At 38.4% G+C, this 17,740-nt stretch overlaps 1 protein-coding gene across 1 annotated transcript in view; it reads left to right on the forward strand.

The window, feature by feature from the left end:
- The window catches only part of LOC126412071 (uncharacterized), a 97,874-nt gene that overhangs the window by 32,967 nt on the left and 47,167 nt on the right, over positions 1-17,740 (forward strand). The window contains 2 exon segments of the mRNA XM_050081469.1: positions 2,025-2,108; positions 6,064-6,161. Of these exon segments, the coding sequence (XP_049937426.1) occupies positions 2,025-2,108; positions 6,064-6,161 (182 nt within the window).

Here is a 17,740-nt window from a genome sequence, read left to right on the forward strand (position 1 = left end):
TCAAATCATTACAAACTTTCTCTCATTTGCTGTTCATGCTGTAAAATTGTTGCACCAAGCATGACATTTTAATTTATTACTATTTTACTAACTCTGTTGGCATCATATTTTGCAGACATTATCCACATATACCATTGAATGTACGTGTAAAATTGTAACATTATTCAGGAAATATGGCATTATAAACATTAAGGTGTGTGAAAAATTAGCTTTTGCTCAAAACAGAGTGCAAACTACCCATACTCCACTCAACCAATGTTTGATAATGTTACCACTTAGTGACTTTAAACAAATTGTGAACATAATTTCAAACTTTTCCTGGACACTTCCTCGTGTACAAGCTTAAAGGTCAAATATTTAACACCGTAACTCATTTAATCAAATTTTGGAAGCTGGACTGAATTCTGTAAAGAATAGGGGGTGGGAAGATTACTGGTTTATTTACATTCAGAGATCATTTCAGCCAGGACTATCTCTACCTACACATTACATAATTTGTGCTGAAGCGATGTAACATACTGCCAAAACAAAAGTACAATCTTCTCAGTGCTTAAGTGGGATAGTATAAAGCTTATAATTAAAACTTGAAAAATAAAGTTAGATATATAATTTCTTCTTTGCCTGAAGATACACATGGGCATGATACCTTCGCACGCCACTGGAGAGCAAAAAAAAAAAAAAAAAAAAACACACACTTGTTGCAGCCCATCAATAAAGTGATAGGTTTTTGTTTTGACACTTCCAGCATTGTACGACGGTACTGTGGGGACAGGATTTCATTGCATACCATGACTGTGTATGTGTACCTGCAGGCAGGGAAGGAATTGATTATGTAACTTTATTAGGAGTTGACAAGGGGCACAACAATGCTGCCCATCATGGGCTACTGTTTTGACATGTCCGTCTTTCGACTCTTCCATTGTGTGATAACGGCTTTTTCTTATACATGTCACTATTGTAGAGAATTCCATATTGTGAAGGACTCTGGTCTATAGTGTGTGTTTGTTTTACCTATGGATTAATGTGTGCTATTTCACTGTGCTTTGGTTACACATCCAGCAATTCAGATGTGTGTAACTGCTGGGTGAGGTATGGTATTTGTAAATTTATTTCATCGTAAAAGTAGTTTGTAGTGCCATTTTGTGGTGGACTTTTTTTTGCATAAACAGTGTACATTCTTCCTTTTTTCCTGTTTCAAAGAGCTATTTTTCTGTTTGCGTATGCTGATGTTTGTATATCATTCTCCCCAGTTGCTATGTCTTCAAATATAAACCAAAACCGAGCGAGGTGGCACAGTGGTTAGCACACTGGACTCGCATTCGGGAGGACGACGGTTCAGTCCCGCGTCCGGCCATCCTGATTTAGGTTTTCCGTGATTTCCCTAAATCGCTCCAGGCAAATGCCGGGATGGTTCCTCTGAAAGGGCACGGCCGACTTCCTTCCCTGTCCTTCCCTAATCCGATGAGACCGATGACCTCGCTGTTTGGTCTCTTTCCCCAAAACCAACCAACCAATAAACCAAAAATACTATTTTAAAAAAATTCTACATCTAATTACTGTCAGTGCATTACTCCAAATAAGTTGGACAATTGTTATTGATGGGATGTTCCAAACATTTGAAATGTATATGAATACTTGAAGTTTTTCTTTAAGCTTCTTGGAGTTACGATGATCAGATTATATTCAGGCTTCAGTTTTCTTCAAGCATGCACCTCAGTTTTTAAGTTCCATTGAGCGAAAATCATTTTGGCACATTGCATGCTAACCTAGGTTAACAAATGGCAAGTACTCAAACCAGTGAGGCTCTAAACCTTTGTAGTGTAGCGAAAAAGAAAATTTCAGTGGCTCTTATAGAAATTGCCGTGCATAACTTACCACGGAATTGATGAAATGTTTGCAGTATAAAACCTCTATGATATTTAGTACGAACTGCTGCTATCACAATTGCTGAAAGAATATTTTATGTATGTTGCCTAAACCATGGTCTTGTATTGGTTTTTATTATTTGAATTTTTGTTGTTTAGTTGCAGATGAACACATCTACAACTGCCAGTAATAGATCTTACACTCCTGTTCGCCCTAGAATGGCTCCGCAGTATTATCCTCAGGTTAGTAAATGGTGAAAGGGAATGAGACTATAGCACTAACCAAGCTGCTGGGAGGGGGAAGAAAAAACGTTGTTACACATTATCCGATGGTATTCTCCATCTAAATTACAATACTAAACTTATCTGCATACTGCCAGTAGTAATAGATGACAGAGTAAATTATTTGAGGTGTCACTTGAGCACTGTATTTGATTTAGTGAAATTTGGTCATTTCAGTTAAGTAATTATTAGACAGAAAACAGTAACAATGAAGCTGCCAGTAATTGTTCTAATTGCTGCAAGATGTTAGCATCGACACACTGAATTCTGTTTTAGTGTTGAATTTAATAGGTTCGAAAAATTAAAGAAAACCTTAATACTACTGAGAAGAAAACACAGTTGTTAGGTGGGATACTACAGCAGTAGTAAACCACCTACAGAGACGACACATCTGGATAATGAGAATCCTCTTTATTAACAGAGCACTAGTACAGAGCATCTAATCAGTCACATTGTCCAGCTCACTATGAAGTCCTGTTGCGCTGTCTCAAAAAACTTCCACACCGCTCGTGATAAAGATGTTCAGTTGCTCTAGGACGAATGTCCACTCACAGTGGAGCAATTTTCTTTTAACCAGTTGATTGACAGCAAAAGGAAAATTTTAATACTAAATTAAATGTCCTTCCATTGCATAGCTGAAGCTGTAATCCCACATCCCGGAACGCTCTTGTTCAGTATTGCATTTAAGGCCTAGTGTGTGAATTAACACAATTACTGGGAGCTACCTTTATGACTTCATCGGTACCGTACGGTGGAGAATTGCTATATGTATTCACAGAGTATTGTATCCTGTGTGTATGAGTCCATACTTCAAAGAAATTTGAATATTTCGTGGGTATTATTGCATGTACATGTATTTTTATTGTCTTTGTATAAAACAAAAAAAATTATGTTAAATAGTGTTTTGCATGGAATGTGTCTTAAAAGCTGCGAAGACACCGGAATTTCGACAGTTTGTGGCACTTTTATCATTGTTAGAGAAAAAAAATATTAAAATTTTATACTTATTTTACATCAGATTTGGGATAACTTAACCTTCAGAAAATTGTATGTATTGAAGTGGGATAAGTCCTTTGGAACATGAGTGTTCACCTATGACATTTAGCACAATTTTGATTGGCTAGTAACTTGCACATACAATAGTTTAAAAAAATTTATAATTCCATAAAATTGACTGTGGCTCTAAAAGTGATCCATTACACATCTACAGCAGTTTTTGATTATTTAACCTGTTATGCCACATTTCTGATTAGAGACAAAACAAAAACTTAAATAGTAAACTAAAGGTTCTTCCAGTGCATTGGTTAATTTGTTATTAAAAGGTAGCAGCATGTGTAGTGTAGAACAATAGTATGTTAAGTTTTGTTTTCACAATACCAGAGAAGGAAAGTTGCTATTCACCATATAGCAGAGATGCTGAGTCACGATAGGCACAATAAAAAGATTCACACAATTAAAGCTTTCGGCCATTAAGGCCTTTCACAGCAGTAGACACACACACACACACACACACACACACACACACACACACAAACGCAACTTGCACACGCATCTGCAGTCTCAGAGAGCTGAGACCAACAGCTCTCTGAGACTGCAGATGTGTGTGTGTGTGTGTGTGTGTGTGTGTGTGTGTGTGTGTGTGTGTGTGTCTACTGCTGACAAAGGCCTTAATGGCCGAAAGCTTTAATTGTGTGAATCTTTTTATTGTGCCTATCGTGACTCAGCATCTCCGCTATATGGTAACAACTTTCCTTCTCTGGTATTGTTACTTTCCATCCTGGATTTTCCATTGTTTAGTTTTGTTGTCAAATTTAAATATATTTCACTACTGATATGTTTGCTGTAGAAAAATATTGTACCTTATTTATTTCTGCTATAATATTTTTAAGTGCACTTTGCTGTATTCATTAATCTTCTAATCGCTAACATTTACACATAAAATTAATCAGTCATCTACAAGTACTTTGTAAAGTAGTCTGTTAAGTGCATTACAGTACAAATCACATTAATGGTCAGTGGATTTGGAACTTGCAACAACAAATATTAGTTATTTTATTGCTAAGGAAAGGGGGCAGTTCAAGAGGGGAGACCTTTTGATCAGTCTTCAGATAAAATTGAACATTGGGGCTGAAAAAGAGGAACAAAGGTGTATGAGTTATAAATTAGTAGATCCAGTGGTATAATAAATGCCAAGGTTATCTGACAAGATTTAGGCAGGTGTCCACTTTGGTTGTTTGTAAAACATATTTCATGCTTGCTGAAATAAATAAGGCACATACATCAAACTTCGTACTTACTTTTATGCAGAGTAAATGGACTCTGTGAATGTTAAGTTGTGCACATAGGTATTCTTCCTGCACATTTATTTCACGTCTCAAGACAATACACAGTATTTGAGACTGAAAAATGTGCACTCCGACGACACTTAAGTGAAGGATATTTAACATCCCACCCACCCACAAAGTTGCTCATCTGAACTGATATTCTAAAATCTGATTCAAATTACTTGTTGGTTGACACTTCATGCATTGGAGCTATTTCCTCCAACCAGAGCACTATAGTTCAATTCTTTTATCTTGGCGGTTGGCGCATGCCCGCCCAGACGCGGGAGATTGCTGCGTTGCCAGTTGTATGCGCCAAGAGAAGCAGCGCATAGTATAGTTCACGAACTTACGTTTAGGGGGGGAGCGCGCAGTTTATGAAGTGAAGCCACCACGGCCGCATTAACCCTTTCGCTGCTGCAGAGACGAGCTCCCCGCATTCCACGATGTGCGCGATTTTGTCATCATTGCACTGCTCGCCTGTGCAGACACATGGTGTTTCGACTGCTTTGACACGCTTTATCATTCAATTTCACAAAAACTATTTGGCCCAAAAATTTGATTTTTACACATCTTCTGGACTGATTCCTTCCCCCCATAAATGACTTAATTTTGTTTCACTTTTCAACACAGTTATTGTGCAGCATTAGATGTAGTAAACCATTGCATGAAATTTTGAAGAGTTTGCAGAGGTAAAAGTCCATAGTGTATACTTTCCATATTGTCGTTGTTAGTTGCCACTGAAATTTCAAAAAATTACATTCAAGAGAATAAAATTCATGAAGTAGGACACTTCTATATTGTTTTTAAAATAATGAAAATACTAAACACCGATTACGGTTTGAACTCAGGACCTTTTGATCAGCGGCCATACACTTAATCCATTACGCTAACGCAACTTATGGCCTGATATTTTTCCCGGACTACTTTAAAATATTACGCAAAATACCGACGAACACGAATTACTTATGTTTTGTCGAAGTACAATAGGAAATAAACAATTGCCGCTGTTCTTTATTGCGAGAAAGCGGTTAGTGAGAATGATACAAACACCTTTCCTTGCTATCGCCTGAATTAGGAGGCTTACTGCTTGTTTGGTTTATTAATTAATAGAATATGAAGCAATTGGTACAAAGAATGCTTTTTCCAAACTTTCTATAAAAGAAAGTCTGCTATCAAGACATTGCTTTTGTCCAATTACTTTATTTATGACTGAACGTTTCTAAAACTGAAGACACTCGTCCATGCTCTGCACTGCAGTCGAGCTCTGGCAACGTCGTTCTCTGTTCATTGGCTGACTGTGTTTTGTGACGTCAGATGCGCAGAACGAACCTAAACTCGGCTGCCATCATAAATGGCGCGCACTTTAGCGCTCAATGTATGAACTGTACACTGTTGCCAAACTGCCACAGCAAATGGTCAGTTCACTTCCATTGCTTCAGTTGTGCTATATATGAAAAATGCATATTTTGTTCCTGTGTGTGTGTGTGTGTGTGTGTGTGTGTGTGTGTGTGTGAGAGAGAGAGAGAGAGAGAGAGAGAGAGAGAGAGAGAGAGAGAGAGAGAGAGAGACTTTCCATGCTGCCGCTGTTACAGGTGTCGCTGGCCATGTCCCCTACGACGAGCCACCTGGCAGCAGCCCAGCAGCAGCCACCACCACTAGTCAGAGCAACTGTCAGCACTCCTACAATGGGGTGGGTATTTCTTTCAGTTATACTGCATACCACTTCTTTATATGCAAGTAACTTATTTTTGCATAGTACCTGGGGCACAAGGCTATAGCCACGTGATGGCTACCGCCGGCTAGTTAGCTGTGGGATTTTTCTTCCGTCCCTACTTGTAACATTTCCCAGCTTTATTCTTTCGCAATTTCTTCCCTTTCCAATTTCAGCAAAAGAAAACAGTAACTTCAGATATTAGATCCACGAGTTGATGGCTTTGGTTGCTTACTTTTCTGCAATCAATTCTGTGTATGTTTTTTCCTTACATATAACCATTTTTAATTATTCTAGTTTCTGCTAAGTGATAGCAAGGATAGGCAGAAGATGAACAAGTGTAACTTGTCCAAGCATGAATGTTCTTCGTCTTTCTGTGAAGAGAACATTGGGAGGTTATTGAACAGAAGTGATAGTGAGTGGTCTAGTAATAATGTTTCGAGTAGTGGTGAAAACAGTGATGATGATAGCTAATGACAGTGACTCAGAAATATTAAGTGGTGAAAGGGGTGTCAAAGAACAGCTGATGACAACTGACAATAGTTGTGGTTCTACAGGATTGTAGCCTGGTAATTGTGTTGTAGATAGAAGTCCATTCCGTTTCACAGTAACTGCAGATGTACGAAGTTCTTTTGGGGAGCCTCCATATCCTCTTAATATTTTCACTTTATTTTATATGAGACAACTACAAAGACATGACTCTCCAGCGTTAAGATAAAAATAATAAAGTGGCCCATAGCAGTAGAAAAATCATAGAAATTTTAGCAGAAACATTTAACAAATTACTAAGTTGTGATTTCCCAGAACTGCTGTACTTCAAGTAAACCCAGATATATCTGTTAAAACACTAACAGGAGATATAAATCCACCTGAAATCCATGAAGTCTGCAAAGCTTTGAAAGAGTTAAAAAACTACAAAGCAAGTGGAGAAGATCAAACATTTACGAAGCTTAGGAAATACACTGCAGAACCATTGATCGTATCATTACATCAATGCGTAGAAATGGTATGGACATAGGACAGCTATCAGAGCATTGGACTACAACTGTATTCCATCCACTACACAAAAGAAGATACAAAGCAAATCCAGACAACTGTAGACAAGGAAAGTTGCCACCCACCATATAGCGGAGATGCTGAGTTGCAGATAGGCTCGTGCAAACCCAACTCACACACACGACTGCAGCCTCAGGCAGCTGAAACGACGCAGTTGCCTGAGATTGCAGTCGTGTGTGCGAGTTACGTTCATGTGTGTTTGGACACACTCTTGGCCCAGTGAATCAGCCATTTTTAGTGTTTTTGTGAAACGTCACTGGCACATTCCTATTCAAGATTTCTTGAAACAGAAAACATATTATGAACAAAAAAGTCTTTAAGGTTTATTTTAATTATATTGGTTGATGACAGAATTAATAACAACAAACATCAAATGTATGATTTCGGTTTCACAAAAGATTTTGAAGCATTCTGGGATGCAGAGTGGTACATTGCAGTCTGGACACCACCAGCTGATTTCCTTCCTACCTGCTTGACCACTAGATTTTTTTGTTTTCTCAGAGCAAACTTTACACCCACTAGTTGGACGCTCCTTCTCAGTGGCTGATAATTTTTCTGCAAAGTGCCGTCCTAGAAGTATGTTACTGTGAATTTCACTAGGAACATTGTCTAGTGCCAAATTTGTACCTTTGTGAATCAGTCCTTCACCAATTTGTCTTAGAAAAGTGGAAAAATGGCAGCTCTGTCTTTGAGCAGGGGTCCTGGTTTCCCAGTATAAGGCAAATGCATTTGTTGCAGCCATTAAAAGCATGTGGAAGAACAATTTCTTCCACTTCATCTGTTTCCTCCTAAATGCATTTGATCACACCTAGTGACCTCAATTTCGTAAATATTACTTTCAAGAATGGCATCTGGTTTTGATTTTGCTTTGATACCTTCCTTTGTAGGAACAGACGTGTCATCTGGGCAATTTGTGCACAGTGGACAAGCATAGCACATCTCTTAGGTCTTTTCACTTCAAACAAAGCAGAAGATTCCTCCTCATTGACACAGACTCTTACCTTTTCAGTTTTTTTTGTAAACAATGTTGTTTCGTAGGTCTTTCCAGTTAGTCAGGCATGTATCTACTGCTTTCGTTTTATGTTGCCACAGAAAATCGAATACTGCTGGTGAACTACAAAATCTGTCCATGTAAACAGTGTGGCCTTTTCCCAGGTAATCCGCTAGCAACATCTCAAATAATGGTATTATGGATTTGTCTTGTGTTCCTTTCCCAGCATATACCTCCAATCTAAGAACATAACCAATAACACAATAAACATCTTGATTCCATACTTGTCAGGTTTATTTTTTATGTAAACCTGAAATACCTCTCTTCCACGGAAACCACACATGCCTTTGTCAGTAGCGAGGTTTTCTGATGGGTTAAATGATTTTTGTGATTCTAATAAGAAATGATCCATGATTGGCATGGTTTTATGCATGGGGTCGTGCTGAGGTTGACTTTTCGGAATGTAAGTTGCATTGTTATTCAAATACAGCAATGATAATATTGCCTTGAATCTGTTTCTGACCATAACAGAACCAGGGAAAGAGGTTGAAATAAAATTGTTGGTAGACCAGTAACCTGCCAGTTTTGGTTTTTTCACAAGACACATGTGTACAAATATGCCAAAAAACATATAAATTTTGTGCAGCTTTACTCCCACCCATGAATTACGAAAACTGTGAAGCTTTACCCTGGAAGTTGCTTTTGAGTTTGTCATAAACAGACTTTGGACAGCCATTTGTTTCAGATTTTGTGTGTTTCATTATGGAATCGGGGGAAAACATCGAAAACACACCAACAGGAGTGGAATTCTCATGAACAGCTACCATTACTCCACTTTTCTCTACAAATTGTGGCACAGTAGGCTGATCGTCAGCAAATTTCCGACCTAATTTGGCATCAGTGGGTTTTTTTCGCGAAATTCGTTGCCTCTTTGTTGGAGGTACAGACAGCTGTGTTGCAGCCAACACCTGTGTACAGAGGATGTACTTTGTTCAATAAACACGGGCTGCACAGATGCAGCCTCATCAGATTCCTGTGCAAGATAGACAAGACGAACAGAAATAAACTCTCTGCTAACTGAAACAACTCGAGCAATATAAGTCGTAATAATAATACTGAAGAAAAACTGCACTAGACAGCTCCTTACCTGTATCTGAATCCTCTTCATTCACTTCACATTCAAATATTTCCCACTCAGAACCAGAATCATCCAATTCTTCTTCTAAGGCTTCTAAAATTTCTTTCTCACTCAGAAAATGCGACATATTTGAAAATAATTAATAATAATAATTTGAAAATAATAATAATAATAATAATTAAAAAATTAACAAGAAAGCGGCAAAGAGTAACGAGAACATTTGAAACTCACGGTTACACCAATGCATAATGGCGCAGCGTGTCACAGAAGCTGCTATGCGTGTCTTGCCATTTCTTTTGACATAGTTCTAAAACCAGAACACAGAGGGGAGCGGCAGTCAAGGGACATATAGGCAGGTATTCCGTGCAGCACTACCACAGTAACCGGCCTGCTTCCGGACGGCTAATAGGCTGTGAGCGGCATCCAACAACCACCCAACCTATAATCGGGTGCGGTCGTTTCGAAGCAGTTCTGTGGCCCAACCAATGCTCGTGCTTGGTCACTGAAGTGTTAATGGCTGAAAGCTATAATTGTGAGAATCTTTTTGTTGTACGAGGTGCATTCAAGTTCTAAGGCCTCCGATTTTTTTTCTAATTAACTACTCACCCGCAATCGATGAAACTGGCGTTACTTCTCGACGTAATCGCCCTGCAGACGTACACATTTTTCACAACGCTGACGCCATGATTCCATGGCAGCGGCGAAGGCTTCTTTAGGAGTCTGTTTTCACCACCGGAAAATCGCTGAGGCAATAGCAGCACGGCTGGTTAATGTGCGGCCACGGAGAGTCACTAGGAGCCAGGTCAGGTGAGTAGGGAGCATGAGGAATCACTTCAAAGTTGTTATCACGAAGAAACTGTTGTGTAACGTTAGCTCGATGTGCGGGTGCGTTGTCTTGGTGAAACAGCACACGCGCAGCCCTTCCTGGACGTTTTTGTTGCAGTGCAGGAAGGAATTTGTTCTTCAAAACATTTTCGTAGGATGCACCTGTTACCGTAGTGCCCTTTGGAACGCAATGGGTAATGATTACGCCCTCGCTGTCCCAAACATGGACACCATCATTTTTTCAGCACTAGCGGTTACCCGAAATTTTTTTGGTGGCGGTGAATCTGTGTGCTTCCATTGAGCTGACTGGCGCTTTGTTTCTGGATTGAAAAATGGCGTCCACGTCTCATCCATTGTCACAACCGACGAAAAGAAAGTCCCATTCATGCTGTCATTGCGCGTCAACATTGCTTGGCAACATGCCACACGGGCAGCCATGTGGTCGTCTGTCAGCATTTGTGGCACCCACCTGGATGACACTTTTCGCATTTTCAGGTCGTCATGCAGGATTGTGTGCACAGAACCCACAGAAATGCCAACTCTGGAGGCGATCTGTTCAACAGTCATTTGGCGATCCCCCAAAACAATTCTCTGCACTTTCTCGATTATGTCGTCAGACCGGCTTGTGCGAGCCCGAGGTTGTTTCGGTTTGTTGTCACATGATGTTCTGCCTTCATTAAACTGTCGCACCCACGAACGCACTTTCGACACATCCGTAACTTCATCACCACATGTCTCCTTCAACTATCGATGAATTTCAATTGGTTTCACACCACACAAGTTCAGAAGACGAATTATTGCACGCTGTTCAAGTAAGGTAAACGTTGCCATTTTAAGTATTTAAAACAGTTCTCATTCTCGCCGCTGGCGGTAAAATTCCATCTGCCATACGGTGCTGCCATCTCTGGGACGTATTGACAATAAACGCGGCCTCATTTTAAAACAATGCGCGCGTTTCTATCTCTTTCCAGTCCGGAGAAAAAAAATCAGAGGCCTTAGAATTTGAATGCACCTCGTACTTATCTGAAACTCCGCATCTGTGCTATACGATGAGCGGCAACTTTCCTTTTCTAATATTGTTACATTCCTTCCTGGATTTTCCATTGTTTGATTTTGCCAGACAACTGTAGAGGAATTTTCCTTTCGGAGATCACTTACAAGAAATGTCCAGAAGTCTCTATAATCTTAAAAATTAACCTGAAGTGGAAATAGGTGAATACCAAGGAGGATTTAGACCCTGGAGAAGCTGCCCAGAACAGATAATCACTTTAAAATTGGTAATGGATTACTACAAACAGACACAAAAACTTTTAATAACCTTTGTAGATTTCAGAAAAGCTTATGATTGTATCCGCAGATTTTCAATGCTGAAGATACTACAAGATATCAGTCTCTGTCCTTAATTACTAAAAATGATAAACTTAACTGTAACAAGCACCAAATCTAAAGTAAAGTTCAGAGGAGAAATATTGTGAGCTGTTTGTGTCTAAAACAAGGTTAAGACGGGAAGATAGTTCTAGTGCCATTACATTTCCACTGTGCTCTGGAGTACGTGAAACAGGAATTGTTCGAGAAGAATCCTAAGAACATTAGAATTGGAACCAGGAATATCAAATAAACTTCAAAATTCCTTGGATTTCGCAGATGACTTTACATTACTAGCTAATAACATTCAAGAAGCTGGAAATAAAATAAGCAGCCTACAAAATATACCACAAAAGATAGGACTCCAGATATCATTTGAAAAGACTGAGGTAATGGAGCAGATCTACTAGTAATCAGCCACATAATAGTAAATAATGAGAAATTAAGAGTGGTGAAACAGTTTAAATACCTAGGAGAAATTATAACATACAACTTGGGCTAGAAACCTGCATGGCGAGAAAGAATTAACAAAATGATAAAACCTCTAAAATCAACATGATACACGTGCAATAAAAAAATGACTGTCAGTCAAAACTAAATAAAAACGTCAATCAAAGGTGACATACAGAAGTAAGACGCTTTTCAGCATTGCCCAAAAAAACAGAATCGACAAAATCGTGAAAGGAGAGAGAAGAATAGCTAGAACAATAAGAAATATCCAAAAGATGGACAGTGGTGGATAGTGTCATGTGAAGTGGTGTACAACGAACTGGAGCCCATTCTAGATGCTATACAGGGAAAAAATGATTTCTCTTGCTGTTCCTCCTCTTCTTTTTTTCTTCGCTTTATGGGGACACCAGGAATTAGATTACCAAGAAAAATTACACAGAATCTTCAGAACATTAAGCACAAGTAGGATGGGTAGAGGAAACCAGGGAGGATACGGAAGAGCTAGAATTAATCCTGGATGATTTGCAAAACAAAATCGAAAATTTAAAGAAACTGAAAACATAAAAATAAGATTTAAATCAAAAATATATGAATGGCAAGCATTTAAATGGGTATTTACAGATAAGGAATAACAAAAAAGATCAGAACAAATGAAAAGATACTGGGTAATTTGGAAAGAAAGTCTATTGAAAATGACCATAAAATGTTGATTGATGAGTACAGTGAGGCTGTAAAAGCAGCAGAAGAAGAAGAAGTAGTTTTTTTATACCTCCAATGGATTATTCAAAAACCGGACTTCGAAGTGTATTATTCAAGGAAAGAAGACCTTGAAACACTAATTCTCCTGAAATTTATGTCGGAAAGCTGATTTAGTTATGTTGGAAAGCAGATTTAGTCTTCTCTTGAAGTTCCTTCATTATACAAAAGACTGTGGTATTCCTGCTGTCGTTGGTCATCTGCAGAAAAAAATTTAATTTCCTGAACATGAATTATCCCCTGATGATGAATTGCTGTTACTGTGGAAAGGGCAGTTCTCTGGCAGTAGTACATACCAGTGAAATGCACTTGCTTTGGTATTGAATTATTTCACTTGTGTGACGCAAGTAGCTGTTATTTATGTCACTTTGGCTGTGTTAAAGTTCTTTGTATGTGCCTATACAGAGCACATAAGAGATTAAAAGGTGGCAGACATAAAACTGTATTACCTAAATTTTAGTGACATCTTTTTTGTGTGTATTTCTCACAATTGTTGTTCGTTTAATATTGCGATTTTCTTAATATGTAACCAAACATAAGTTCAGGCACTGTTGCATTAGTACCTGCAGTTGAGTCTACCTTTTGTGTAACACAATTATTGTTAAGGGGCATTATATGCTCTGTTAAATTATCGAATTTTGTGACCTATGATCTTGGAAACTTTTTAAGACACCAACAGTTTTCCATAATTATTGAATGCACCTTTCTAGATACACTGAACTACAATTATTAGTTAAATTGTATTCTGGGGCATGTTTTTCCCCAAACACTCAGTTTTTTTGACATAACAACTCAGGTTATTTTAATTATTTTAGTTCCATATGTGTTGAATCTCTCACTTGGCATGCTGTGAAAATTTCATGTCTCCACCATCAGAATTTTTTTGAAAATGGGCCATATATTGCAAAAAATGAAGTTCAGATATATTGAGGTTTAAAACATTTTTTATTACAATTTCTTATACTGACTTACATTTCTGCGTCTTTTATGTACTAGAATTGTCCTGGTCCATAGTCTGTCTCTTTTTCAGTGTCGCAACAGCCCAGTGCTTGCCTCCTCTTTTCTTTCTTGCTTCTTTTATCATTTGCTGTGCAGCTAACTCTGCTTTGCATACATGGAGCTCATCCAGTTCCCGCAGTCCTTTAACTTTGTTCTGTCCAAATCTTACCCATAACTTCTCCAGAACCTTAAGTCTTTCATAGTTCCCACTATTAAAAGTTATTACAGCGTAAGACAGTGGTAACTTTAGAGTCATACGGCGAACAAATACATTTTTAGGCACACAACACCACACAACATTATTGAAGGACTCATTCACCTTCTGGGTCTTTCCATGTAAACACTTCTTTAGTAGCTCAGGATTTGCCAAATCTCTGTAAATAGGTTTGATTGCCTCCATTACTGCAAAAGGAAGAGAATGTTTTATGTGTAAATTCATGCAGGATGCCAGAAAATTCAGCTTGCCTATATTTACACCAAGTGTTTGGTGGAGGTGGACACTGCAAGCTAGCATCCTAAAGATGTTCGGGTTCACATGTGGTTCCTCTTCGTCGAAATGTCTTGGCTCAAACTCATCTAGGGGTTGAACCGCACGTGTCGCATCATACGCCCTAAATTAGACACTTGTGACCCTTTGGTTAAATTCTCTGGCTGATGGCAAGTTTGCGAAATACAAAGTTAACATAGCATATAAAAACAGTAATAATAATATCGGGAACTAAATTAACGACCCATAAAAGATGTAGGCCATTCAGTTGCGATTTGGTTAGAATAATGTTTATTCAGAAAGCAAACTGATAGCAAAAGTGGTCATGTTTAGAGTTACTGTTACACTCGAGCGCATATCCATTTGACACAGTTAGATTATTCACAGTCTCATTGTGAAACACAAGTCCAATACTCCACCTTGATATTTACTCGGAAAGTTGGAGTTCACACCAGATGCATGGCTGCTTACCACTCAGAGACTAAGTCCTGTGATACCACACAACGCAAAATTTTCAAAGTCGTTTCACTTCCTAGCTGCCTAAAGACAGATCGTCCGCTTTCGTGTCTCAATCTGAACTGTTTACTTTATTGTGTCCAGCTGAACTGTACTCTTTGGTGTCTAGACCAGAACTATCTCTCTGCCCGTCCCCGGCTGCATTTTCCCGCGTGCTGAACATCTCCGCTCAACTGACTAGGGCAGTTCAATTTCCTGAGGCTGTCCATCTGATTGGCTACAGCTTATTATACATTATTTTACATTTTAACATATTTAAATAATAAAAGCTTGACCTCTTTCACATTCTGAATAAAGTAACAATAATATCCATTACATAATAAATGTTAAATTCTGGTACATAAAACCAAAACAGTTTCCTTCGTAGCTTTGAATGTCACGGCCAGTAGCCTTGCACCAATGTGCTTTCTGATAAACAAAGAACAAAAGTAACTATTAAGGAAAGTTGCTCCTCACCATATAGCAGAGATGCTGAGTCGCGATAGGCGCAATAAATAGATTCACACAATTATGCACTAAACTTTACAGCAAATATTCTGGTACTTAATGATTCAGTAAGGTGTCTTGCTATCATCGTTCAATGTGTTTTGTGTGGAGGAAATGATGATCCGATGCTTAACTGAAAATACTGATAATTTAAATTTACTATATCTTTTAAACAAATAAAGTTACAGAGTTGATACGAACAACGTTTGTCATTTTAGTGATGCGCTTCTATATGAAATGTCGATCGTTAAGATCGCCTAAAGTGTTCAGATTTTAGCATTCAGGTCTTTGTTAAAAAACTTTTGAATTTCACTTTAACAGTAAATCCTAAACTTTTATAGATATGATCAATATTCAAGTTTTATTGGAATCACCATGAAAATTTATGAAGGATGGTAGATTAAAATTACTGTGGCTCAATTCCCTGAATTACTACAGAATTAAATAGTTTCCATAAATGTTTCTCCTTGTGGCCAAACTTAGGTCTGCCACATTTAACACTGCTACCTCTCTTTGGCCACAAAAGGCTTCTACTGAATTCCCCTTTGACGTAGGTTCTCGTCTGTCTCACTCGCACACTACAGCGCTTAGGCCTCAATAGACGCTTGTGTGTTTCCCCATCTTGTGGTGAATCTGTGCCCTTTGTGGCATGCCGTTCTGGACGACAGGGTTTGTTTCACAATACCTGAAGGCTGACTCTTTTGGCCATGTATTTAAATGGGAGCACAATGCTTGTTAACTCACAACACAAAGCATGACATGGTTTTTCATTGGTTGATATTTGATCCTGTAATTCATCAATTACTTTGCCCATTAGTCTTCCAGTACATGTTGTTGTCTTGCCGTCAGACAGTTTTGTGTTACCCAGCTTGGTTTTTAGGTTACATAGACGTGTTCCCATCCTTTTCTTGACGTGTCTTACCCACTCAAGTTTTTGTATAGGAACATCTTATGGCTTACTGTTTTGTACTGCAGTGAAAGCCTTGCTGTCTCCATCACCTAAGTAATTCACATATCTGACACCTCTCTCCTTCTGCGAATGCTGGATAATGTTGAATGCTGGATAATGTTAACTGCTCCTTTTACTGTCATTCCTCATTTGTCCCCTCATAATTTTTTATACACTGCTGCTTATGAACTAATCTGTTCTTCTGCGTTTCTTGAAGTTACTTTTATCCTTAGTCATTTTATTTACATATAAAAAGCAATAGAAGTTAGCTTACTGCAAAAATAGCTGATAATCACAATATTTTCAACGAAAACTAGTGTCAGAAACAAAGGACTGATTTGTTTGTTCATAATGCCAACTTCTGGGACATAGCAAAAGGCGCAAAACAAAGCAATCCACAGCCTTCTAGACTGTGTAGTTCCCAATATATGACTGCTCAACTGTGGCAGTATATGCGTAGCCACGAAATTTGACAGTCACATGTCAACATTCAAAATATTATTTGAAGGTCTCACAATTGTTTGATTTTAATGTATCATATACCAAAATGTTCAGGAAAGTCCAAAGTACATTATGGAGTAGAAAAGTTTCACAAACAGTGTATTTGTGATGTGAACTGACACTTTTAAAGATTGGCTACAGCAATTTCCCACAATAGTGGGTAGGGGAGAGGCACTGAGAAAATCGAAACTGTGAAAGTTTGTCGTGAATCTTGATTGGATAACGTGTTTAGGTAGAGAATTGCCCACAAATGGTTCAAGGTTGAGTCTTGGTCTGGTAAACAGGTTTAATCTGTCTGGATCTTTTATAACAAATAGTTCTTTACCTGGTCTTAACTTCTTGGACCTGTAAATTATGTCACTTTAAGGTGCATGTTTAATTAATTATGCTGTTGTAATTACTTGCTATCAGTAATCCATTACATCAATAACCTTTGCCGTAGCTCACTGTCGTGTACTGTTTCTTTTAGTTATCCAACGTATGGGAAGGATGATTGGTGAGTCATTGATTTACAAGAAAAATGTTATAGAGGCATGAGACAGCTGGACTTCGTGTTCTGTTTTAGTTGATTTACATGGTATTATGCTCTTTCCCATTTTGCCAGTCACTTTGTGAATGCATTTTTTATAGAAGCTTTCGCATTTATAATAAATCTGATAGTGGGATGTCACTTTTATGTCTCTCTCTCTCTCTCTCTCTCTCTCTCTCTCTCTCTCTCTCTCTCCCTCCTCCCCCCTCCCCCCCTCCCCCCCTCCCCCCCTCCCCCCTCTTCAAACTTGGCAGTGTTAGCAGACTGTTTGTGCATTTTGTCTGCCTATTATTGTGAATGTGAACTTGAAAATCAATCCAGTTACACTATGTATTTTTAATCAGTTGACTATACTGTCCTGACTGAGTGTACTCTGCTGCGTAAGTGATTTCCATAAAAGTTTTTTAGATAATTAGAATCTGATTTTGGTTTGTCTGGGTCTTATTAATCCCACTGGACTCAGTTGGTGTTTAAAGTTATAAACAGAGTAGTTCTGTAGTGTTGCTTGTT

Source organism: Schistocerca serialis, chromosome 7 (genome assembly GCF_023864345.2).
Source record: "Schistocerca serialis cubense isolate TAMUIC-IGC-003099 chromosome 7, iqSchSeri2.2, whole genome shotgun sequence".
NCBI lineage: Eukaryota > Metazoa > Arthropoda > Insecta > Orthoptera > Acrididae > Schistocerca > Schistocerca serialis.